General features: G+C 36.4%; 1 protein-coding gene, 1 long non-coding RNA gene and 1 pseudogene across 2 annotated transcripts; 2 read left to right on the top strand and 1 right to left on the bottom strand.

Annotated features, from left to right (window-relative positions):
• LOC120124989 (GDSL esterase/lipase At4g10955-like) lies at nt 1–2,042 on the top strand. Its single transcript, XM_039143522.1, has 2 exons — nt 1–95; nt 719–2,042. Exons 1-2 carry the CDS (start codon nt 1–3, stop codon nt 1,701–1,703), a joined length of 1,080 nt encoding a protein of 359 aa, XP_038999453.1. The 3' UTR covers nt 1,704–2,042.
• Nucleotides 2,043–2,210: 168 nt separating this feature from the next.
• On the top strand, nt 2,211–4,588 carry LOC120124818. The gene is made up of 4 exons (XR_005516304.1): nt 2,211–2,309; nt 2,423–2,455; nt 2,726–2,791; nt 4,342–4,588. It is a non-coding gene; the product is annotated as an uncharacterized LOC120124818 (long non-coding RNA).
• Nucleotides 4,589–5,540: 952 nt separating this feature from the next.
• LOC120124816 lies at nt 5,541–17,857 on the bottom strand (annotated as a pseudogene).
• Between the last annotated feature and the right edge of the window lie 7,873 nt (nt 17,858–25,730).

Here is a 25,730-nt window from a genome sequence, read left to right as displayed (position 1 = left end):
ATGGACGACAAGAAACAAAGGAGGAAAGAGAAGCCGACCTCTTCCAGACAAATTTTCTGCCTTTCAGGGCCTTTACACATCACTTCAGTTGACCGGTAAACGCCTTTTCCTTCATTTGTTTAATTTGCATTTACATTTTTTAAAACTTTTCTCTCGAGTGAACAACTTTGAAAGATATGCCAGAGGCATTTAGGAAATTCATAGATTTGCAAGTGTAGGATTATCTCAAATAGAATTGGATATTAATTCATAAGAGTTCTACGAATGAGCGATTTCGGATGTTAACAGACTAACTAATGATGCTAAGAATGAAGTGGAAATACCATAAATCTAGTACATGTCTAATTGTAGTTAATCCCGAGCTAAATCTCCTTTGTCTCGATGAATCGGAACTGTTGTTGAGAAAATTATAATGAAATAGTATGACCAATAGATAATTCTAATTTCTCCAAGTAAGATCAAAATACAGAAGATTTGTTTGTGCTGAGAACTCTGAGGCCCAAATTCAGTGAAGTTAGCAGCGAAAGCTGCAATCTGTGAGAACATGTAGTTTTAATATAATCCGGATAACGTGGTAGTTTCCTTTATCAGTTCATAATTGTACCTTTTGAGAAGAGAATTTTTATGTTTAAGCCCCCCCCCCCCCTCCTTTCTTTGATGAGATCGTTCAAGCATTTTTACTGTAAATGTTTAGGGCTTATTTGTGGTACTTTTGTAGGAATAATTTTCATGGCCGAAGAACTGTTGCTGCAAGCTTGGTTCAGGGAGTGTACATTCTAGAACGTGATCGCCAAGAGAATCGCATTGACACTGTAGCTCACGTACCACCTTGGTGGGAGTTCTTCAATTTCCAGTTGGTCCATATTCTTGTAGATGATGTTGATAACTCCATATTTGGTGCCATTTATGAATTCAATTTTTCTGACTTCAACCACAACCATTCAGCCCAAGATTATCCACATTATGTTATTGCCTTTCGGGTTACTACAAATAAGTCAAACACCAGGTCTCGTGATCTGAAGTTGGATTTCCTGTGCGTCCGTAATAGACTTCATGAAAGCTCTCGTTTTCATCAAGCAATGCAGGCTGTGGAGGGTATCTTTGTGTTAGCTGGAAATTCAAGAATTTGGTTAACTGGCCATTCACTAGGATCAGCTATTTCATTGCTTATAGGTAAAAATATGACTAAGATGGGTTACAAGGTTGAAGCTTACCTCTTCAATCCCCCATTCTTGTCTGCTCATATAGAAGGAATCAAGAGCGAAAAGCTGAAGCATGGGATTCGCTTTACAAGCAGTATAGTCAAAGCTGGAATCACTGTTGCTATAAAAGGTCGCAATCATAGGCATGAGAATGATGATCTATTTAGTTTTCTCTCTGCTTGGAAACCATACCTGTTTGTGAATCCTGCAGATCTAATATGCTCAGGGTATATTGGCTATTTTGAACATAGGAAGCACATGGAGGAGATTGGGGCCGGAAATATTGAGAAGATTGCAACACAGTATTCCATCGTGAGTTTACTCTCATGCTCAGAGAAAAGGGATTTAGAACCACTGCATCTGATTCCTTCAGCTCATCTTACTATTAATTTGCGTCACTCACCGAATTTCAAACATGCTCACGGAATTCACCAGTGGTGGGATAATGCTTTTATTGGTCTGTCAGAAGTACATGAGTACAATCCTTATGTAGAGGAATAGAGGATAAGAAGTTACTTCTAAGAACGCTACATAATGAAAAGTTACATCCCTGACTTTGGTGCAAGAACTCCGGGTTATTGTAATTGACTTCCTGTTCCGCTTTACCACGAAGACATACACTGATTGTCTTCATAGTGTAAATGAATCCGTTGGAGCTCGAAGGAGTCCTGCTCTTGAAACATCATATCTACATCGAGCATGTTAGGGGTTAATCGCAGAGGAACTTTGATAGCCTCGACACTCATGCCTGGTCATGTTGGCCCCTTTCTTTGGTCTCTCACTTCGCCTTCGTTCTAGTTTTTCGTTGAAAATATTCTTTCATTGATTCTGAAATAAAAAAAGTAATGTATTGTGTACCGTTAATGAAACGGAATGCAGATGCGTGTTCTTTTTTATTGGATAAGCATTGTGTACCATATTCTAACTTTATCTTGTTTTTCCCTTTTGCTGTTGGAAATATCATAATGAAATATTCTCATGTGTTCGTTAATTTCACGCCATCATGATTGGTGCTCGTGCTATAGAATTTCTTCTGCAAATTTCTCTAGCTTCACCTCTTTGCTCGAAGAAACAAAAGCTTGGAAGCTCTTAACAATTAGCCCAAAGGTATGCTTCTTTACCCATTAATCTGTGTTAGATAAAATTTCTCTTTATTTGAAATATCAGAAAAGAGGATACAAATAGGAGCTCTTAAGCTTTTACTTGCTGCTGCACATTAGGAAACTGCTTCAATACATGGTAGAATCAATATTGTAAGTTACCCCAACTTTCATTTTTCTTTAACTGTCGATATTTTGACATGTACTCGGGTTTTGTATACAAGTATCCGAGTCTCACCCTAAGGTAGTAGGTAACATATCACTATTAGATAAACAATGGAAGGATAGACATGGACATTAAGTCGAGATCGAGCAAGACTAAGAACAAACCTAAACAAAGAAAATGAAGATTTTGAGCAACGGACCGGCCTAGCGTGACCCATATGCAATTCTGATTACTTCTTTCCATGTTCTTAAAAATAGGTAAATGGACTCTGGTCGTGCAAATTTCAGTGTTTCGGGACCATCGTACCTCAAAGCTATTGATTGGTAAGAGCTTCTGGTTCAACTTACTAAAAATAGGTAAATGACCCATATGCGCATTTCAACTGACTAAAATCTTGCACATATTCAAAATAACAAAAACTCAATTATAACTTCACTCATTTAAATTGTACTTTTCAAAATGCTAAGGATCAATAGATTCATTAGATGATTTAGATTTTCCTTCAACTTTAGAGGTTTCCATCATATCCTATTTTTCTAACAAAATCAAAACATATATTCAAAGTAAAATTCATCATCTAAGTTATTATGCAACATGGGTCCTTAAATGAATTTAAAGTTTCACTTACACTATTTAGAGATGATGAAATGAATGAATGACCAAAAACAAAAAGATAATAGATTAGGCTTTCAAAATCCACCTTCAATTTGATGTTTGGATCATTAATTTAGAGAAATTTTAGGGGTTCTGCTCAAAAGCTTTTAAAGCTATCTAACAATGGAGGTTCTCTGGCGTGGAGGAGAAGTTGAAATATTTTCATATATTCTCACGTGGGGTTAAGGAAAAATGAACCCTCTCCATAGGGTTTTCTTGATTATTTAATAAATTTCTATGCAATTGTATCTAATCTATCAAAATAGATTAGGACGAAAATGTGGAAAAGTGACACCTTGCAAGTTAGATCATCAAAGTGCAGTAATTAAGGTTAGTGGTCTAATCAGGCAAATAATCCTTTCATTTCTCCCTTATTTTGGCTTAAGCACCTAAACTTTTAATGGTGACACTTTAATACTCGAACTTTCATTTTTCACAATTTAATCCTCAATATAAAACTGATTCAAATCATACTTCAATAGTACTGAATTATCTCTATTAGACACACACTCAAAGGGCTTAAACAATAAAATAAACCCCCCATGAATTGTTTTCTATCATTAGACAAAAAAAATCATAGACTTGTTTTCGGGGTATTACAAGTATGCTTATAATACGTTAGGTACCTAGTTTGTCATGTAAAAGTTATGAAAATGCTTAAATGTTTAGTAAGATATAACGCTAGATTGTACCTTAGGTAGTTATGGACTTATGATATGTATGAATCATGGGTGTAATGTGAAAATTGTGTTTATGAGTTGCTTGTTGGGAAGAAATGCATGTGTTAGTGTTGGTTGAATGTTGAAGATGTGGTTAGTATCATTATAGGGTTTCAATACTAACATTTGAGTTTTGAAACTCAATGCATGGGTTCTGTACCCATATAGGGTTTTCATACCCAAATGTAGAAAATGATATGAGTAAGCCTCCTAAATGTCATGAAATGAAAATTTAGTAATTATATTTTTTATGTACGAAAATTAAGTCCTCCGATTTTGTAAATACATGTTTGGTTAATAGAATGTTTGATTCGAGTTTAAAATTGATTAAGTCTATGCTCCGACTATCTAATGCGACACCTATGACCGGATTTATAATTGAATCGAGTTTGGTCCAGTTTAGTGCTCCTTTCCATTCAATGTTCTCTCATACCATTTTCAAAGAACATACACCTTCTTAACCGATGACCCTTTTGCCTATTTCCTTTTATCCCATGAAGATCTTGAAAAAGAAAAGAAGATGGGGTGGTTTTGGAGGTTCACGGTGGCAACGCCAAACATGCAGATTGTGGGAAAGGGATGGAGGAATAAGGTGGATGTGTTTGACGATTCCAGTTTCTATGCATAGAAGTAATGGTGGTGGTTTATATGGGGATACGCAAATGGATCAGCAAACAAGGAGGAAACGTGTTTGGGCTGTTTTTATATTTGATTTGCTTGTTATTGCTACTTTGTCTGGGATTTGGGTATGGGGATGGTTGAAACATTTTGTGTTTTGCCTTGGAGAAGTCCCTTTCAATTGATTTTTATTTATTTAGATAAAAAAATAAAATTAAGTGATGACATGACATATTTTGATTGGTCACTAATTTTTTTTATTAATAAAGTTAATAATTTAAGGCAAATAAGAAATCAATTTCAACGTCAAACGATAAAATGTCCAAAAAAATACTTGAGCAACAATTCGGTACAAAATGTATAATTTAAAAGGAAAAGGTACATTTAAACCATATATATTAAATATTTTATATTATTAAATTTTATACCCTTATTTTATATACAAAAAAACAATTCAAGTTCGAACTCAAATACAAACAAGTTTAACTGAACATGAATAATTCAGTGAAAAGATGATCAAGCTTAATTGAAATCAAGATCAAATAGGCCAATTATATTTCAATCCAAGTTCGAAAATAATATTTTACTATTCCACCGAGCTCAGAATATTGAGTTGAGTTCAACCTCATCATTATCCAGACTCGGCCCTCGGTAAGGAACATATTTGCCCCTTGGAATCCAGCACAAACTTACACCCCCCCCCCCCATTGAGTACTAATTAGTAGGACAAAGACGAGAGCTTATTTGTGCAAAAACAATGAAAAGGAGAAGTAAACAGGCAACAAAATACAATCAAAGGGATGCTCAACCTTTCAATTTCGTTACTACTTTGCAAACATGTAAGGACATCGCCCACGTTTTCATAAGCCAAAAACTGCACACGGTATTAGATGTTGCCTTGCCTATCCATGCACAACAGTCTACCATGGAATCTCTAATGTTTCATTCATGAATCTTTAACTGTTCTTGGTCCCAAAGTCTGGCACCTAGACATTTCGCTTAAACCCTAAATCTTACTAAGCACTAGGTAACACCTACATGAACTCAAGTTCGTCTACCTGATGTATGCATTTTATATATTTATGGTTCAAACAGACAGTATTCATTAAGAACAAAATCGATAAGAATGTTACAAATGTTCCTAAAACCATCATTTATTAGATTTGAACAAATAAGTTATAAGAGTAGGAGAGCTACTTGTGACTTTTACCCACAGGGGGTAAGCTTTTTATTGCCCGCACCTCGAGGATTATCATCTTTCCAGTCATCCCATGCTGTTGCCTTGTCTTGGGCCGCATCATCATCTTCATCATCTTCACTTGGTCCCATCTTTGGCTTGTCTTTGTTCCATGCTGAGTTGGCTTCTTCAAACATTTTTACATTCCTCTCCTGCCACTTATTCATCATCTCCATCTCCCACAAACCAGCTTCCTCGATACTCATCGTTGGCATCCTACAAGATAATTTGATTAACAGTTGAAAACAATAAATTAAAAAAAAGAACAGCTAGCTATTTTTTCTTCATAAATGATTAGAACCAGTATGCTGTCAATATCACATGCAAATGTTGTCATAACTTGGCAAGATGTTTTAACGAAAAATAATTTGATGCTCAAATTTCTCCTTCCATACTTGGCAATGAAGCAAAGTATATAAAAGTAGTATTTCAGGACAGGGATTTACCTATGAGCAGGTTGGAAAACCTGTGCTGCCATCCTTTCCCTCTCACTTGTTAGGCTTCCACCTATAAGGCTTTGCGGTCCAAAGATCATTGGCTGGTGTTTGTGGTCATGTGCTTGTGAAACATTTTCCCTTCCTTCTATAACATCTTGTGCAAATGTAGCACGTGTGATAGGTGCCGCAGGTTGAGTATATCGTGCACGAGATGCAGCATCACGATGCCATGCCTCTGCTTTCTTGGTGCGATCATCAAGGACAGTCAGAAAATTCTTTTTCCCCTTCCTGAAATGCAAGGAAGATGAAACTGGTAAATTAAAATTACTGTCAAAATTAAAGTAAAATATAAAGAAGCATTTCGATGATTCCTTCAATGGGCATTTCACCAATTAGTCACAGGTTGTAACAAGTCATGGTTCGGCAGAAAGGAGATGAAAATATTACAGAAGATCTTGTAATGTTTATCAGTTACACATGTTCATGTTTCAGATAATTTAGTTAAAAGAATTCTGAAAATTTATAGAAGAAATTCCAATTTGCTCCTTTGTCAATAGCCAGTTGGCCATGTATCAGCCTTAAGCATGAACTTAAGGCTATGAGAACCTAACAGGGGCAAATGTTTCTTGTATTTATCAAAAAGATTAACCAAGACCCGACTTGGACTGAATAGTATCAATCTTGGCATTACGTGTAGATATTTTTCTTAGGTTTAACATCATAAAATATGTAACTGGAGTAATGAATTACATCCCCTAACGGAGGTGTATAGTGTCAAATATTCAAGTAGTTTACTCAAAACTTTAATCTTATTCTAGTGGAAACTCTCAGCACAACTCATCATCAAAGGTTCAGAAGGCAGACAAGTTTTCAGGGGGAAAAAAGCACAAGTACTCAATACAACAGTTGAGATATAGGTCATCCGTCATTTACACAGATTAATACCTTTAGCTGTTTCTCCTTTATAGCAGAAAGCATCTCTTCTTCCTTCTTCAGCATTTTGAGCAGATCAAAAGTCTGCAATTGTAGTAATGTGCAGAAAGTGGTATGAAGTTATTGCAATCCTAGACAATAAGATTTTTTGTTTGATAGAAGTTGGAGGTCTCATTAAAAACTCTCTTCGTATTCTTCCACATACTTAGAAGTATGTAGAAGAACATAGGAAGGAAGAAAAGAGCGCTTCATAGTTTATTAAATCGTAGACCAATTACATGTGGTAACACAGATCCCTCTTACGGGAAATATACACCAATACAAACCATATCACCTAGAAATCTTACATCTTCAAACAAAATGCCCCTAAGACAGTAACCCTATTTCTAAAATACACCTCAAGATGTAAGATAACATAGCAAAATAAAAACCAACAATTACCACCCCAAACTAGAAAACACCTCTGAATACAACCGCCTAACAATCACGATCCAAAAGGAGGAACAAGATCTAAAGAAATATCACAATCTTCAGGGACCCAAGAATTAGGTTTGAAGGAAGGATCAACTTCATGCACCAAGACATTGAATAAATTATCACCGACCTTCAACTCCAACAACTCATCAATTCTCCCTTTAGCATTTGTGAGTATTTGAATTTTAGCCCGATCAAAAGACGATGGAAACTCACAACTGTTGTCAATTGCTATTAACTTGCCCCACTTAGTTGCAATGTTTTTGAAAGTATCCCAATTCCAAGCGTGAAAAGGGATACCTTCGCAAACTAACCACACGCGTCGGCACTCCATCGCTAGGCTCTCTGACCAAGTTTCCACTCTGGAAAATCATTCTGCAAGCATCTCTAACTTATCATCCTTCACGCTTCTCAACGAATCAGAGTCATCAAAAACCATGAGAACTACATTACCAGCAACTCTCATTAGCGTGAAACCAGCTAATCCTTTGGCTTGTATTTGGTTAGCAAGATTTCCAAGTTTTATAAAGTTCTTGCACCACCCCACAAGACAGTTGCTCAACACTTGTAGTTTATCTTCGTCGACTATGCCCTCAACTTCAAAGAGTTTATTCCTCGAAATATCTTCCCTCGCAGACTTACTATGAACAATTGTCGAGGACTTCCTCCAAAAAGATTGTCGGGGTTTATATTTAGCCAAAGAGACTCTAACTTTGCTACCGTATATATAAATACCATTCATCTTTGATATCGCTATCCTAACCCAAAACAGACCCCTTTCGAGTTTCTTTTCTTAGGAATGAAGGCATCAATAACTTGGCCATGAGAGCCAAAAATAGACCCAAGTCTCTTCCAATGGATCGTCTCTGGAAGGTTATCGATAAAAATCGTGTAACAACCATTTCTGATCCCATTTCCGATTCTTGGATGATCATCCTTCGACCAATTTTGAAACCCATTTCTTCTCTTTTTCATTACTTCGGAAAACTTTTCATAGGAGTACCCTTTCGTGGTGCTCTCCTTAGTTCTAACATGATCAAAATCAGTGATAGGAAAAGCTGATGATGCCTGTACTATAGAATTCTTTCTGACCTTTTGTTTCCCTCCTTGAGAAGAAGACATTCCATTGTCCTCAGTCCTAACAACAGGTGGTTGACAATCTGAAGTAGCTTTAACAAAGCAATTTTTCAAACGCCGGGTTGATAAAGGACTTTCACCCGACCTCCCTGAATATACCCTTAAATTTTGCTGATTATGGGACAAAGGCGAGTGCTTGTAGGTAGTGCCATCGGCCTCAACTGTCCAACCTGTCTCACGGGCCAAGGCGGCTAGCACATCGTTCATATTAGAACGCTCGGAGAGATGGAAATTACCGAACTGCCTCAATCCGACCAGCATACGTCTGGTGTAGGCTCGCCTGATCCTTTTCCGGAGCTTTGTTCTCTCCTTTTCGTTCTCCCTCTCATGTTTTTCCTTGCCGGAATAGGAAAGAAATATTGTGTCGACGGGTCCAGAAGGGGTACTAGTGGGTTTCACAGCGTCTGCACCTCCTTTGGCTGTTGCAGTGACCCCACAAGTTCGCCTGGACTGAAGCGGGCGATGGGATTCCATGGAGAGAACTGGGTGGCTGGAAAGGGATGTATTGGAAAAACTGAAAGTTTGAAGAATAGGTATTTACCGAACCAGTACACTGGAAATTACAGAAGAGAAGAACCGAAACTCGACGTTAGGATATGGGGTTTGGACACGAGAAGAAGCAGAGTCTAGTGGTGAGGCTGAGACAACCACGATCGACGAGAAGCAGCGAAAACCGGCGGAGGATCACATGAAGATTTGCGTCGATTGAAAGTCCCAATCGCAAATCTAAGTGTAGATTTGGAATCACCGTGAGTCAACGCTCTTTCCAGGGAAAAACGGCTTCAAACGGTGGTCGGAATGTATCGGAGGACGGCGGACGTCGGACGTCGGCGGCGGACCACGGGTGGAATGTCGGAGGAGAGAGAAAAATTATCAAAAGACGCCTGGGCTACTGGAATTTGAAATTTGAAAACACCTAGGTTAGAGAGCTTCTCTCACTAACACGTCAACATGCAAGATTTTATTGAAATGTAAGGCCAACCTTACAAATAGCCAGCGAGATAGTAGTAAGCCAAGCCTGCAGAAGGAAAATATAACTCTTTAAGATAAAACAGAAATTTGTCAAGCCAAGAAGCACAATTATCTTCAATAATAAGCATTAGGTATATTATCTCAGTTTCAGAGTTTTGTACAATTATTCTGACAACAAAATAACCAAATTTACAGTACCAGGCAGACTGCAAAAGGTCTAGTGTAGTTGTAAAGTGTAATTCAGAAGCAGATCCTAGTAATACAGTAGACAAAAATCTTACCTCATAGTCCGTTAAAAAGGAAAAAGCCAACAGTCATGGCATCATATAAATAAAACTCAAGTTAGAATGTTTCCAATTATAACTAAGTCCGGTATAACCTCACAGTAACATTTAAAACTGCCGGATATCGTCACCCAAAACATAATCAAAACTGTAGCAGGAAATTGATTACGATAAAACATAGACAAAGAAAGATCCCAATCATCAAAAAGAGTCCCTTTCCTTTCTTTGGAACTATAACCCTGCATTAAAGAAAGACAGATTGAGATGAAAATGAAAGGCTGCAGTATGCAGGACTTGCATCGTCTAAGAACTGTTACGTAAAAACGATGAGAGAGAGAAAAACGTAGAGAGAGAGAGACTCAAAGGAAAGTCAGTCTCCAATGAGAACTGGACGATGTTTATCGACAATCTTAGTAGGAGGGTGTCCCAACGTACATTAAGGGAAATTTTCATAGTCCATGATCCTATTGAGAAGTTTTCATTCCCAAAGCAACTAGGAATCCAAAATACAAATTTTCAACTTTTGCCTTTGTTCAGTTTAAGAGTGAGGCAGGTTTGAAGAGGGCAGTCGAGGTCTTAAATGGTGTTCTGATAGATGGGAGAAAGATTTCAGTTGGTCCTGCAAGATACAAGGGAGTTGTTTTGATGATCCGGAGGTGATCTCTCTTGGTTCCTATGGAAGATCATTTAAAGTGTGCATCAAGGTGGGATCGGCGTGCCAGTCTTCAAGTTCTTTTTTTGGCAGCTCTCCGGTGGAAGATTACGGTGGGGTACAGTTTGGAGAGAAGTTCACTGTAGAGGAAGAATTCAAATTGATGTCAGGAAATGGGAAAGATACAGATGATTCGGCAAAAGATTTTCAGCAAAAAGTTGACAATTGGTTTGACAATGGAGATTTTTTTGATTCTGGGGGAGTTGGTGGGGAAAAGCAGCCCCCAAGACTTTCCATAGATAGGAATGACATTAATTGTGGACTGTCAGAAAGTCAGAGTATTAGGAGTATAAAAGTTGGTGATTATGCTGGGTTAGGAATCAGAAATTCAAAATTTTCTGTTTATGGATCACAGGCCCAATCAAATGATGAGGGACATTCTGGGCTTTCTGTCTCAAAAATAATTCCAGCTGGTCCAGCAATTAATATAGACAAGTTTAGTAGAATGATTCACAAGCACCAAACTGTTAAGTCTGGAAATTCTAATAAAGAAGAGGGGAATGAGTCAGATTCAAAGAAGTGTCTTCAGGCTGGATTAGGACAAATTGGACATCAATTAATGTTGTTAGATCCAAGTATTAATATGGCAGAAAGCTTTTCAAGGGGGAGATCACGGTACAGAAATAAAAGACCGCAGTCTTCAAAAAGTGTTACGTTAGAGAGAAGAAAAACAAGCAGCTATAAGAGGGTTTATACAAGGTCTAGAGACAGAAAATTCTAGCATGGGAGTGTTTTGAAAGTTATGCCTGAAAGAGAGGAGGAATTAATTAGTAAGGAAGGGGACTTTCAGTCCTCAAAAGTTGCTCAACAGATAGTGGATGTGGAGGTTGCACGAGAGTTGTCAGAAGGAGAAAGCACCAGATTCATTTCGGGCTTTGACATCAGAAGAGCTAAAAGACACCTGTTAAGGGAAGCTTTGGAACAGGTGTCCATTTCAACAGTTTCTTCTTCAGCTTTTTCGAATGTAATGGAGGAAGCCCTAGCAACTTGGGAAATTAGCAAGCTATTGGGGGTGTCCTTTAAGCAAGGGAAGGAGGCTTTTCTGGATAAGATTATCAGCTTGGAGAAAGCTTTGAATATGGTCAATCAAGGTGATCTTGATGGGGGTTTAGATTGTTGACTATTTAATGATGAAGATTAATTTTATCATTGTCTCATGGAATGCTAGAGGTTTGGGGAGAAAAGAAAAGCAGAGGGTTGTTCAGAGGTTAATTAATAAAAATCACCCACAATTTCTTTGGCTGCAAGAAACGAAAATGGAGAAGATTCCTAGATCTTTTCTTAGAAGAAAGGGGTTAAGTAATTTTAAAGGTGTTATTGAATCTCCATTGGTTGGCTCATCAGGGGGTTTAATGAGTTGTTGGGATGACAAAATTTTCGAATTGGAAAACCAGTTTATTTATAGAAGATTCATTGTTTTATTAGGAAAATTTCGTGTCAATAATTTCAGTTGTATTTTCCTCGATGTTTATGGCCCTTCAGTAGAGGAGGAGAAAGATAGTTTTTTTTTTTGAAGAGTTGAGTATGTTCATAGGTGGTTAGAGTGATCCTATTTGTGTACGGGGTAATTTAATGTATACCTACATGAAGAAGAGAAGATCGGAAGAACTCAGAACAGGAATTCAATGAGGATATTCAATCATTTTATGCTGCAAACAAGCTTAATTGATCTACCCTTAAATGGAGGAAGGTTTACTTGGTGCAATAATCAAGATACCCCTACTTATGTTAGATTGGACCGGTTTTTGGTTGATGGTCAATTTCTTGCTGCATTTCCTGATATGGTGCAAACCTTACTGCCTAGATCTCTTTCAGATCATAATGCTCTACTGCTGGAAAATGGAGGTGTCAATTGGGGTAAAAACCCTTTTAAACTTTTTAATTATCTCATGGAAGAAGCTGGGTGTGAGGATTTGGTCAGATCTTCAATTCAAGATAGGAAGAATCATCGGAGGAAGGCTGGAATTTATAGTATTCTGAGAAATACAAAAACTTCTATCAAGAATTGGGCAGGCAGGTGGGATCAATTTCCAGGGGCTCGTATTTTAGACTTAGAATCGAGGATCCACAAGCTAGAATTGGATATACAACAGGTGCAAGATGGTGTTAACAGTGAAATAGCAGCAGAGTTAATTTCAGCAAAAACAGAATTGTGGAGACTCTATAAAATAGAGGAGCAAATTTGGTTCCAAAATTCCAGGTCAAAATGGATAGAAGATGGAGATCGAAATACAAGATTTTTCCATAATTGTGCTTCTATTAGGAAGAGGAGGAATGCTTTGAATGCTATGAATATCAGAGGTAATGTTATTCAAGATCCGTCTGTCATTAAGACCACTATTAGAGACCACTTCTTTAAGATTTTCAATGAACATTCGACTTTAGAAGTGGAAGAGAAGGTTGAATTTTCCTAGTATTTCAATTGAGCAGAACCTCTATTTAGAGAAGGAATTTACAGAGGAGAGAGTCTGGGAAACTATAAATTCTTGTGATAGTAATAAAGCGTCGGGACCGGATGGTTTAAATATGGGCTTCTTCAAAAGGTTTTGGCATGTCCTCAAGGTAGATATTATGAAGTTCTTTCATGATTTTTATTTGGGGAAAGATTGGGAACATAGGGTTAATCATACCTTTATCACTCATTCCAAAGGTCTCTAACATTGGCGGTTTAGATGACTTTAGGCCAATTGGCCTAGTTGGTGGGTTGTATAAGATCATCTCTAAGTGTTTGTCGAGGAGATTGAGGGGTTGCATTTCAGACATCATTAGTCCAACTCAGTTTGCCTTCATACCCGGTCGACATATTCTGGACTGTTCTTTAATTGCTAATGAAGGAGTTGATTATTGGAGAAAAAATGGACTCAAGGGTTGTGTATTCAAGGTTGATTTCAAAAAAGCTTATGATTCTGTTGAGTGGTCTATTTTATTTAAAATAATGGCGAAAATGGGCTTTGGTTCTAGATGGAGGGGCTGGATTAAGCAGTGTGTAACCACAACTTCTGTTTCGGTTCTTGTAAATAGAGTTCCTTCTTAGGAATTCTCAATGACTAAAGGTCTTCGACAGGGATGTTCTCTGTCTCCTTTGTTGTTTAACTTAGTAGGGGAGCTACTTAATTTACTGATTCGAAGGGCTATGTCACAGGGTTTATTTTCTGGAATAGTGATTGGCAGGGATTAGGGGTCTGTAAATGTGTCCCATTTACAGTTTGCTGATGATTTGATTAAATTTTTTGGTGCTTCGAAAATGCAAATTTTGAATGTCAAAAGGGTGCTTCGAGTTTTTCAAGTGATTTCTGGTTTACAGCTGAATTTGAAGAAGAGTAAATTGTTTGGTGTTAATGTTAATGAGGAGGAACTGTTGGAATGGGCTACTACTATTGGATGTTCAATTGGCAGATTTCCTTCTGAATATCTAGGGCTTCCCCTTGGTGCTAGTAGAAATTTTGCAGCTATTTGGGATCCTGTCATTATAATTTTTTTAACAAGCTAACCGGGTGGAAGGCAGCCTCTCTTTCTTTAGCAGGGCGACTAGTGTTGATTAAGGCGGTTCTTTGTTCGCTTCCTACATATTATCTATCCATGTTTAAAATTCCAACTTCAGTTCTTAAAACCCTTAACTCTATTATGTCCAATTTCCTATGGGGAGGGGGAAATGGCACTAGAAAAATTCACTGGGTTAGCTGGTCCAATGTTAGCAAGCCGAAGAGTGAAGGGGGGTTTAGGAGTTTTTAATCTAAACTTGATGAACAAAGTGCTTTTGGGGAAATGGACTTGGAGGATTGCCAATGATAGGGATTCAGTTTGGAGGGAAGTTGTTTGTGCCAAATATAGACTGGATTCTTCAGTTTTAATTCTTGACAGTAAGATTCCACCTAAGGTATCCTGGATTTGGAGATCAGTGCTAAATAATTATTTTAAAGAAGACTTCTTTGGCACTAAATTTAGAAGCATGTGTAGTTTTCATGTTGGTGATGGTCAAACTATTCGATTTTGGCAAGATATTTGGGCTTTGGATCATCCACTTTATGTCATTTTCCCAAGACTATTTTCTATTTCCATAAATAAGTTTGGGAAATTATCTGAATTTGGGGAGTATATCTCTTTTGTTTGGACTTGGGATGTGAAGTTTAGAAGAAATCTTAATGACTGGGAACTTGAATAATGGTCTAACTTGTTGGCTATCATTACAAATTTTTCACTCTCATCGGAATTTTCTGATCGTTTGATTTGGAAAGGTACTGGGGATGGGGTTTTTACTGTTAGATCAGTTGTTAATCTATGTTCAGGAGACTTTGGGATCGGAGGAGATCTTTTTCTGGAAGAAGATTATTTGGAGAGGTTTACTGCCTCCAAGAGTAGAGTATTTTCTTTGGCAGATTGTTCATGGGAAGCTGGCTGTTAGGACTGAACTTGTCAAAAGAGGTGTTCAAGGAATTGAAGATGTGTTGTGTCCCCTATGCAAGATGTCGGATGAGTCTCCCTCTCATTTCTTTTTCTCTTGTCCGGTGGTGTGGTCTCTTTGGAATAAGTTCCTAAATTTTTGGAGGATTTGTTCTGTTTTACCAGCGGATGCTAAAAGCTTCTTTCTAGCTTGGGATGGTTTGAAGTCCAGCTCTTCGATTTGGCCTTTTATTCCAGGGGGCGTTCTTTGGACCACTTGGAAAATGAGGAATTTTGTGGTGTTTGAAGGGGGAAAGTTTGATAAGGCATAATACTTCTTTTTAGCAAGGTTTAAGCTTGCTTCTTGGTTCTTAGCAAAGTATAAAGAAGTGTTTATTCCTAAGGACTCACTCATTTCCGATCCTTCTCTAGGAGACTAGGCTTCTCTCCACTCTAATCAGATTGCACTGAGTTTACCTTGGTCTCCTCCTCCTATGGGTTTTGTTAAATTAAATGTTGATGATGCCACTACAAGGGATTGGAAGAAACGCAGGTTAGGAGGAGTTTTAAAAGATTCCTCAAGTTCTACTTTAGGCTTTTCCAAGGAACCTGTTGGTCCGGGACCTCCTACTTTGATGGAGTTAAAGGATATTCTTATGGGGTTGTCTTTCTATGCAAATTATCGAGAGAGGATCAAGGACCATTTGATTATTGAGAGTGACAGTAAGGTTGTTGTGGATTGGATTAAGGGGGTTGAATTATGTCCTGTTGTGTATGCCTTCTTGATTAAAGATATTGTTCATAGGCTTAATGCCTTTGAAGGTGTTGTTAGATGGGTTAATAGGACATCCAATTTAGAGGCTGATGCCTTAGCTAAAGAAGGCATAGGCTGAGTTAGTAAAGTTGTTTATGGCTGTTTAGGGTTGTTTCTTGGTTTTCTGTGTTTTGTAAGGGGATTACTATTGTTGTTTTCGTAGAAATTTATTATGATGAATAATATATAGGCACTCTTTTCCCCCTTCCGCTGATTAAGGAGCTTCCCTACAAGATCCATTAATCAAGAAGGGGGTTTTTAACGAGGCCTAGCATTCCTATCAAAAAAGATAAAACATAGACAAAAAATAGAGATTAAAAAACTCAAGGGAAGCCTTATTCTTTAAGGGCCCTAATTAGACCCTCTTGTTTGGTTTCACGAGCAAGCACAAAAACTAGATCGACAACAAATAATCCAGAAGAAACTTGCTTAGATAATGGCCTTAACTAAAGCTTCCCTACAATCTACTTTTATTATAGAATTAATAAAGCAGTTACTGAAGGTTCTTTGTGCACCATGCAAACCTTCCCTAAGTTCCATGAATTTACAGATTCTTATTAGACAGTATCATGTTTGACATCTAATAGGCAACTCTTAACAATGACATTACATCTAAAGTAGTTTAGAAGGCGTTTCATGTAGATAACTAACCTCTCTTTCCTCCTCCCCATCGTGATCCAGCTGATCATCCTCACCAACCTCAACAGGAGTGGATAAGGCAGCAGCTTTTGTGAACGCCCACGTCGTTCTTTCCGCTCCCTTATTTCTGTCAGCTTTGCTTCTGCAGCTCTTTGGCGTGTAAACCGAGCAATCTGGAGACAGGCACAGAAGCGCAAGCACAGCAAAAAAAGCATCCCATTCAACTCAACTATCAAGAATGCATCCAATAATTACAAAAATTTTGCTGTTAGAAAAAATATATATTAGTACCTTCAAGACTCTTCGATCAGCAAAAGAATTTGAAGCTCCTTGTGCAGAAGCTTCCAATTCATCCTGCGGTACAAGTTCCATTGCCTCACAAAATGAAATGAATTCCTAAAATACACCACACTTTATATAAATCCAATTGACATACGAAACAATAAAAAAAGAGGAGTTTTAACCGAATTAAAAAATAGTTACAAAAGCAAGTTCTGTAAAATGTTCTCTCTATCTCTAATGCTAAACTTCCACAGTGAGTTCAACCACGATTCAGTTTGCGCTACGAACTGAACTGTACCTTCAATTTCACCTGTGAAATCTTGAGAATCTGTATCCTTTCATCCCCTTCAAGCTTTTCGTTCAGCTCTGCAAGATAAAATGGCACCTAAAGGGTACATGGGTTAGAACCTGCCTAAAATAATATTTAAATCACAGCCATTACAACTGTATCCAATATTCTAAAAATGAATAACTCCCAACCATTTTAAAAGAAAGAATAAGTAATTGCATAAGGAGAAATCAAAGTTCAGAATTAAACATAATTGGCATACTAAGTAAAAATTATCAAAACGAAAAGGGAAATGAAATTATTGATGATTACCAAGATGTACTTAAGATTGGTGGTGCCGATATCATCGTTGGTTTCATTGGATGAGAAAAGCCCTAGTTTGTTTACCATATCCTCGCACTTCGCAAGCACCTTGCATCCTTTCTTCACCAGATTCTGCAGGCCCAATGAAATTCAAAATTTTCACATCGGAAAGCGTTGAAGAAATAATGAATCAAGCATGAGAAGGAGCCATACCTGATCAGCACCAGACTCCGTGGACGTAAGATGGATCTTAAGAGCTTGATCGAACAAAGCCGCCAACGACGTATCCTCCACTTTGAATTCACCCATAGTAAACTCTGTCGGAAAACCCTAGAATTTATACTAACTCAACTTCAGGGAAGAAGAAAGGAATTAGTAAATCTTGAATCGAAAGGTGGCGACAATTATTGAATTTTCAGAAATCTCGAGGGTAAATTGAAAATCACAATTTTTTGTTATCTGCAAAGAAAGAAATGCAAAGAAAGAAACTCGAAAAAAAAAGGTTCGCCGAGAGAGAAAGGAAGCAGAAGGAGAAGTATTATTCCTTAAGTAAAATATATTATTCCTTAATTTTAGGGTAAAGTATAGTAATGGTCATTGAACTTTTCTAAAGCTTTCATTTAGGTCTCTCAACTTTTAAAACTTTCAATATAGTTTCCTAACATTTAGTCCGTTTTTAATATGGTCCCCAACGTAATCAGCCGTTTGACGCTGTTACAATGCCGTTAGTACGTTTGTAATATGGTCAATGAACTTTCAGGTGCTTGCATTTAGGTCCCCAACTTTTAAAACTTGTAACACAATCCTCAATTTCATTCTAAACCCCAAATTTCTTTTCGATCTCGAATTTCCTTTTTTGATTCTCTCTTCTCATTTCTAGCGTAACTTTTCAGTCGGGGATACATGAGAAATTTTAATCTAACTTTGAATTATGTGGAGGTCTTGACTTGAATAAGGGTCCATTGAGAGAAGACCCGACCAAGGGACTATCGGGACCATCAATGATTCAAGATGTAATGTTAGATACAAGTCATCTCAGGTAAAGCATAGATATTCGATGTAATGCTTGTGAGAAAAAAATGGGGTTAGAAATGCATAGTTGACAAATACTACTAAGGTGAACTAAGTATCATTGTTGAAAGTCACCAACAAAGCTGGAATTATTTTGTATAAATTACATATAATAATTTATTCGTTTAATCCTTGTGTTAAAGATTTTCTAACAGATGATCAAATATAATGAAATCTCAAACAGCGCATTCACCTGTCAGTCTCTTTTACAACTCGAAAGACATCATGACAGGGTCAAGTAGCTGCTCCAAATATATTACCCTGTCATGATGTATTTTGAGTTGCGTGCATGCAAAATTGTCTTCTAAAACTATAATTCAATACAATTCAACTGTAAAATTTCCAAAACATGTAAAAAAATCAAATTCATTCACGATATATCAGTCCAAAAATCAACATGAATTTATTAAAAAGAATACGAGCTCACAGGACGCCGAAAACCACATGTCAGATCAATACAATTCCCAATAAACTAGTACCAGTAGTCTCTCGGATTGAGCCTGGCGATTTCACTATATCGATACTCACAACCAATTCCATGATTTAAAGAAAAACCAAATAAGAAGATCAAAATTTTTTTAGCCTAAGACCCTATTTCACTTATATTCTAATAGACTGAATATATTTCATAAGGAGTACCAAAAGTTTTGATTAAGAAGAAAGAAAGAAAATTAGATGGTTTTGGTTCAAAACTAACATTGAATATCCAGATCATTGACATGGACTTCCAGAACCATAAAAATTTCAAAAAAAAACACACAATGCGAGCTGAAAATGGGCAAGTATGAAAGAGGAAAAACTTACTTCTGGATAGCCCAAAAGATAAAATAAATACCTTCTTGCAAGTGAGGGGAGAGGCTAAGAAATAAACGCAATCGGTATTGTGTTCCAACAATTCTTCCTCTATTTTTTCCTTGTAAATAAAAAGCTGAAAGACAGAGCACTGCTTGGGTTTACGATTTTACATGGCGGAAAATTGAAGAACAAAAACCAAACGAGAGTGCATGTGAGCGAAAAAGACTAAGAGGTGAATGCGCTGTTTGGGATTTCATTATATTTGATCATCTATTGGAAAATCTTTAACCATAAGGATTAAACGTAGAAATTATTATATGTCATTTATACAAAATATTCCAGCTTTGTTGGTGACTTTCAACAATGATACTTAGTTCATCTTAGTAGTATTTGTCAACTCTGCATTTCTAACCCCATTTTTTTGTCACAAGCATTTCATCGAACATCTATGCTTCACCTGAGATGACATGTATCTAACATTACACCTTGAATCGTTGATGGTTCCAATAGTCCATTGGTCGGGTATTCTCTCAATGGACCCTTATTCAAGTCAACACCTCCACATAATTCAAAGTTAGATTAGAATTTCTCATGCATCCCCGACTGAAAAAGTTACACTGGAAATGAGAAGAGAGAATCAAAAAAGGAAATTCGAGATCGAAAAGGAATTTGGGGTTTAAAATGAAATTGAGGATTGTGTTGTAAGTTTTAAAAGTTGGGGGACTTAAATGCAAGCGCCTGAAAAGTTCAATGACCATATTGCAAATGTACCAACAACAATGTAACGACATTAAATGATCGGTTACCTCGGGGACCATATTACAAACAGGCTAAATGTTGAGGGATTGTATTGCAAGTTTTAAAAGTTGGGGGACCTAAATGAAAGCTTTAGAAAAATTTAGTGACCATTACTATACTTTACCCTAAATTTTATTCTATCTTCGTTTATTGTAATTTTAATTTTTTTAATTTATTCACTTAATTTTTGATTTTTTCTTTTGACCATTCTAAATTATTTTATTATTATTTTCATATGATATTATATTTTTAATTATTATATAATATAAAAATAATTTAAAATATAAAATAAAATAAGAAAATGGTTGAACGCCACCGTCGACTGCTGTCTACTGTCGTAGATAGTGGTTGTTCGGTCTCAAATATCATGGGTTTATTCGTCTCAACCCATTAAGTCTGAATCTGGTGGTTGTTTCATCGGAAAATATCCCAAAACCCATGAATCTCGACTAAAACATTCCAGTTTCCCCACTTTCAATCTCCAACATGTGGACTTCGGAGCAAGTTTCGAAAAATTGGATTTTGGATTCGAACTCAGGATGTCGAGGCAAAGTGACCTATGAAATTTGAGGCAGAGCGACCACCATCTACGACGACCAATAGTGATGTCTAATCACTTTCTATTTTTATTTTATATTTTAAATCATTTTTATATCAAATAATAATAAAATTATTCAAAATGATTAAAACATAAGCAATTCGAAAGTTTAGTGAGTAAATTAGAAGAATTGAAAGTCTAATGAGTAAAATAAAAAATGAGTAAAGTTTAGTGAACAGTGGTATAATTTTCCCAAGATTTATTTATAAAGAATAGTGTGTGGATTAGGGGTGTAAACGAGCCGAGTCAAGCTCGAGTATTGTTGAGCCTCGACTCGACTCAAAAACTCGCGAGTTTAAAATTTTCAAGCTCGACTCGAACTTGAAATCATGAACTGAAGCTCGTGAGCAGCTCGAAAAGGCTCAAAATGAAGAAAACATTTATTAAACTTAACTCGATTGAAGCCTCAAACTCAAACCTGAACCTTAAATGCATGAAAATCTTAATGTATTCTCTTAAAAAAAATCAATACATAAATATTAATATTTTTAATAATTTTTTTTAAAAAATATATATAATCATATATATTATATTTTCGAGCTGCTCACGAGCTTTTCGAGTCGAGTATCAAGTAGCTCGTTTCGACTCGTTAAGAATTCGAGTCAAGCTCGAGCTCGAGTCGAGTCCATTCGATCCGAGTATTTATCGAGCCTTGATCGAATCGATCTCGAGTAGCTCACGACCTATCTCGTCTCATTTACAGCCGTAATGTGGATAACGTCACCGCGTAGGAATGGATATCTCCCTACAGCGTCAATTTATAAACTAGGCGTTTTCATCTCTAAGGAAAAAAAAAGTCGGAAAAAATACTGTAAAATACTTTTTAAGGTAAAATATATAAATATTTTTTATTAGATAATATTATTTTAACCTTTTAATTATACAAATTATAAAATAATAATTTTAATTTAAAAACTTAATTAAAAGATTAATACAAATAACTTGACGATTAATAACATTAATATAATAATTTTTAATTTTTATTTTAATTTGATTTTAATTTTAAAAATTAATCTTTAACATTTTAAAATTACACTATTTCAATGTTTCTTTTAATTCATTTTCATTATTATTCTCTTTAGCATTCTCCCAACTATCATTATTCTGCAGTATTTATAGTTTCGAGTATCAATATTATATACCTCATAGATTGTAACATTAGAACACCTTATTTCCCCTTACCACAATTTATATCTTATATCATTTATGTACATAATTTGAGATTATATATTTTATCAAAAGAAATGATAAAATTGCTACTAAAAGACGATTGATAGATTTAACATATTTGTTTTGATATCCATGAAAGAGTGGGACATATACAAGTAAAAAGAGAAATATAGGTATTGCTTGTTGACATTTCTAATAGTACATATTGAATGAGATAATTTTAAAAACAAAAAAGGCATTTAATGAGACAAAGATTAGGGTTTAACTCGAAATCAATAACGATTATAACAAGACGAATGATCCCTGAATTGAGGTCATCGAGTGTTAATACTATATACTCCCTAATCGGTCTTGTTCGATGATTCTTGTAATGAAAAATTGGTTGCATGGCTGGACTATCTCCATTTAATTTTCTGGTGGTGGAATATTTGACTTTCGTTGTTATCTTATTTGTCATGGCTTGAACTTTTTAATTCCTTCTTCACAAAATATATTTTGATATAGAAACAAAAGACAATAAAATCTTTAACACTCTAATTCAGTCTGACCTAAAGATCGAAGGATTAAAGTATTACATTAGGACCACCGAAGTGGCCAACCAAAAAATTTCCTTTAAAAACATTTGTAAAACATCGAATTAAACCATCCATCAGAGTTATAAAGTAAAACATAATATTCAAGTTTACAAATATGGGGAAGTCCCAAAATACATCATTAATAATAATACCATGGAGTTTAAAAACAAAACATAGTTATGATTGAATACAAGGGTCTATGAATAGTACATGCTCTCTAAATATAACTTAAGACGTACTCTGAAGCCTCAATTGGTTTGGAAATTTATTGGCGACGATAATGCTCCTCGAAGGGTCTCCTAAAAACCTATGCACGAAAATAAATTCCGAACGCTGAGCTTACGAATAATTGTACTATACAATGTGCATTCACTATATGAGAATGCTAGTAGCACAGGTAAGAACATATAAGGATGCTAACATGCAAGTTGAGGTAGACAACATGGTGTGGTCAGAGAATTCTATATCTCAGGACATGCACCCCTTTAGCATACATAAGATACCCTTGGGAATCTAGTGAGGTCTGGAACTGCATTGGAAACATACACCCGGCTTGCTCACTCCTAAGAGTCTTGGGGCATATGCGCCCAACCAACAACTAAAGTGCCTTGGAATTAACAGAGACATATCTTGATATTCTAAACATGCAAGACGATTGTCAATTTGTAAAGTAACTTGGGTGTGTTGGTTGTTTCTCGAACATCTCATAAAGGCTAGTTTAATGTTAACCTAGCCGTCATCATTTCTAACTGTAGTTGTATTTAATACTGTTTCTACTTGTAGATTTATTCGGTGACGTTATGGAATTATTAAGCCCTTCTTTTTCTAACCCTTTAATCAGTTGGGTTTCTTTCCCAAAATTGTACGTTGGTACCGATACTCAGCCCTTTAGTAACGATATTGAACCTTGAGTATCAATACTTGTCATTGGTATTGATACTAAAAGTAGCTACTAGAATCTAAAAAACTGAGTAGTATCGATACTTTTAGCTAGAGTATTGATACTTTTATATTGGGGTATTGATACATTCTTGAGTTTCAATACCAAATTTTGCTTAGATGTTTTGAAATTTAATTTAGTATCAATACCCTTACTAAGGGTATCAATACCCTACCTTAGTATTGATACTCATGAGAGTACCAATACTAAATTAGGCTATTGAATTGTGAAAACTAAACTCGGCATTGATACCCATCCTGCAACTTTTGATACCTAACGAGCAATATCGATACACGAAGAACATGTATCAATACTCCCAGCCCAAAAATCCCTTTATTTTTAGGTTATCTAACGAACAATATTGGCACTATTTTCCAGTACAGATACCTAATCCCAGAAATGCCATGTTCAGGCACGAAAATGACAACTTATTTTCCTTAAATGCCCCACTAAGGTCCTCAAACATTATTTAAGTCTTATGTATGTGAAGAGGGATAATGATATATCACTAAACATGCTGAAAAACGCCATACACTGAAATCTATCATGAACGTACTTGTATGCTTCATAACATGCAAACTACCAAAAAGTATTTAGTGAACTACAAGTGGTAAAGATGAGTTACAAGTGTGTTACCTGGACTCCTAAGCTGATGAAATGCTCAAGGCGTAACTAAGAGTTAATTTTTCTTTTCCTTTGTTCTTGGAGCTTTCTCAAACTTCTCTCACTAAGCAAGAATTAAACATAAGGGTTACTAACTAGATTAAGAGCATAAAAAATGCTTAGGGGGTTTCCTAGAGTGCAAGCACTGAGGTAAAAATCAACGATGAAGATACTTTAAATTTTCAAGGAAATGGTTTGGATGTAGAACCTTAGCGCTCATAGAGAATGATTACCCTAGTTTGAGGGGGTCATATTTCAGCTTGATCAAAGAAAAGTAATCTCAGCAGTTCATCATAACTGAGAACCTTCTCTAAGAGGTGTCAGTTCTATATTCAGATAGGAAAGTAGTGAAGTCGATTAACCAGTTCTCGATTCAGCTTGACAGATTAAGGAGAGACCGAATCAGAATATTGATGTCACAGATAAGATGTTAGATGGAGACTTCTGAGGTACGTATCTAAGTGGCTAGCAAGTAGACCTTAGCAGATTAGACAAGGTTACCTTAGAAAGTCATTGAGGTCTTAGGATCAGACTCAACCATCGACCCTAGAGCATTTGTTAGCATAAGTGTTACTTGGCCCCAGAATTTCAGGATTCAGGATTAGGAGAACATGTGGTCGTTCCTTGTTGAGTTGAATATTCACTCTAAGCAATATTTAACCACAAAATCTTTCACCCTTGTATGTTCCCTAGGGGAGTATCCTTGCTTATAATCCCTTTATATACGATACTATAAGGAGCGTCTGCGTATCATCAATAGAGGGTTCGTACGATCAACCTACAAAGAATCAGTAATCCCATGTTTAGAAATCTCTTGTCAGAATAACGATCACCCTATTGTCAGAAATCTTATAATATGTTTCAACAAGTTCCAATGCACTTTAGTTGCTAATTGGGCACATGTTCCCCATGTACTCGCAAGGAGTAAGCTACCTCGATGTATATTCCGATGCAGTAGTTTTAGGATTTTACTCCATATTTTATAGGTATTATAGGGAGTTGTGAGTCTCAAGGTGCAGTGAAACCTCATACATCACCAGGATGTCTTTTGGCATGAACAATAAGTGAATAAGCTAAGTGAGCTAAGCCTCGTTAGTGGCATCTTCGTGTTAGTATAAGCACGAGCTATATATAACCCATAACAATAGTCAACGTTGTGTAGTACCAAGAATTTCAATGTTACAGATCAAAAGAAATCATGTTCATTAAGTGTCGTTTGACCAACGTCAGTCGTCATCGAATAGCTCAATAATGGTAAGCAATAGTGAATGTCAGACACAAAATCTCAAATTCCTTACTCATGGTCTGGTTGTAACAGATCTCCGCCTTGTGAGGTGTGCTCTTCGAGAGAGGTAGATGTTATCAGATTCGTTTGGCAAGTAGTTGATTTCCAGTTGTTAGCGCCTTAGAGGCTTGATCAGACGAGCAGAGCGTATGTAAGCTGTAAGTTAATGAGAATCGATAAGGTGCCATGAGTGGATATTAAATTAGAGTTGCGCAACAGAAGTGTAGAGCTCTATATTAGGAGGTCGAGACTTGTCAGCATGTTTGTAGTAGTTGGTATCGAGATAGGAATGGTAAGTGCCATAATATTCTCAAGGTTTAGCATGATGAATTACCTATGTACATGTTAACTTCCTAAAAAGTTTACTTTTAAGGCCTTTTTCACTTAAGTTATTGTTTGTTTAAAAGTTCATTTTAGGCATTTTAAGATCATGCAGTTGCATATAGTTGCATTTGTGGTGGTAGTGCTATTTTATTTCTTAAT

The sequence above is a fragment of the Hibiscus syriacus genome, unplaced genomic scaffold, assembly GCF_006381635.1.
Source record: "Hibiscus syriacus cultivar Baekdansim isolate YM2019G1 unplaced genomic scaffold, ASM638163v2 tig00110429_pilon, whole genome shotgun sequence".
Lineage (NCBI taxonomy): Eukaryota > Viridiplantae > Streptophyta > Magnoliopsida > Malvales > Malvaceae > Hibiscus > Hibiscus syriacus.
The sequence above is the reverse complement of the archived record's forward strand: the minus strand, read 5'-3'. Positions and strand labels throughout refer to the sequence as shown.

Bases quoted from the DNA above. Each gene is read 5' to 3' on its own strand.
- LOC120124989 (XM_039143522.1), top strand. From the start codon at position 1: ATGGACGACAAGAAACAAAGGAGGAAAGAGAAGCCGACCTCTTCCAGA. The intron at 96-718 runs GTAAACGCCTTT...GTACTTTTGTAG, and splicing joins CACATCACTTCAGTTGACCG to GAATAATTTTCATGGCCGAA.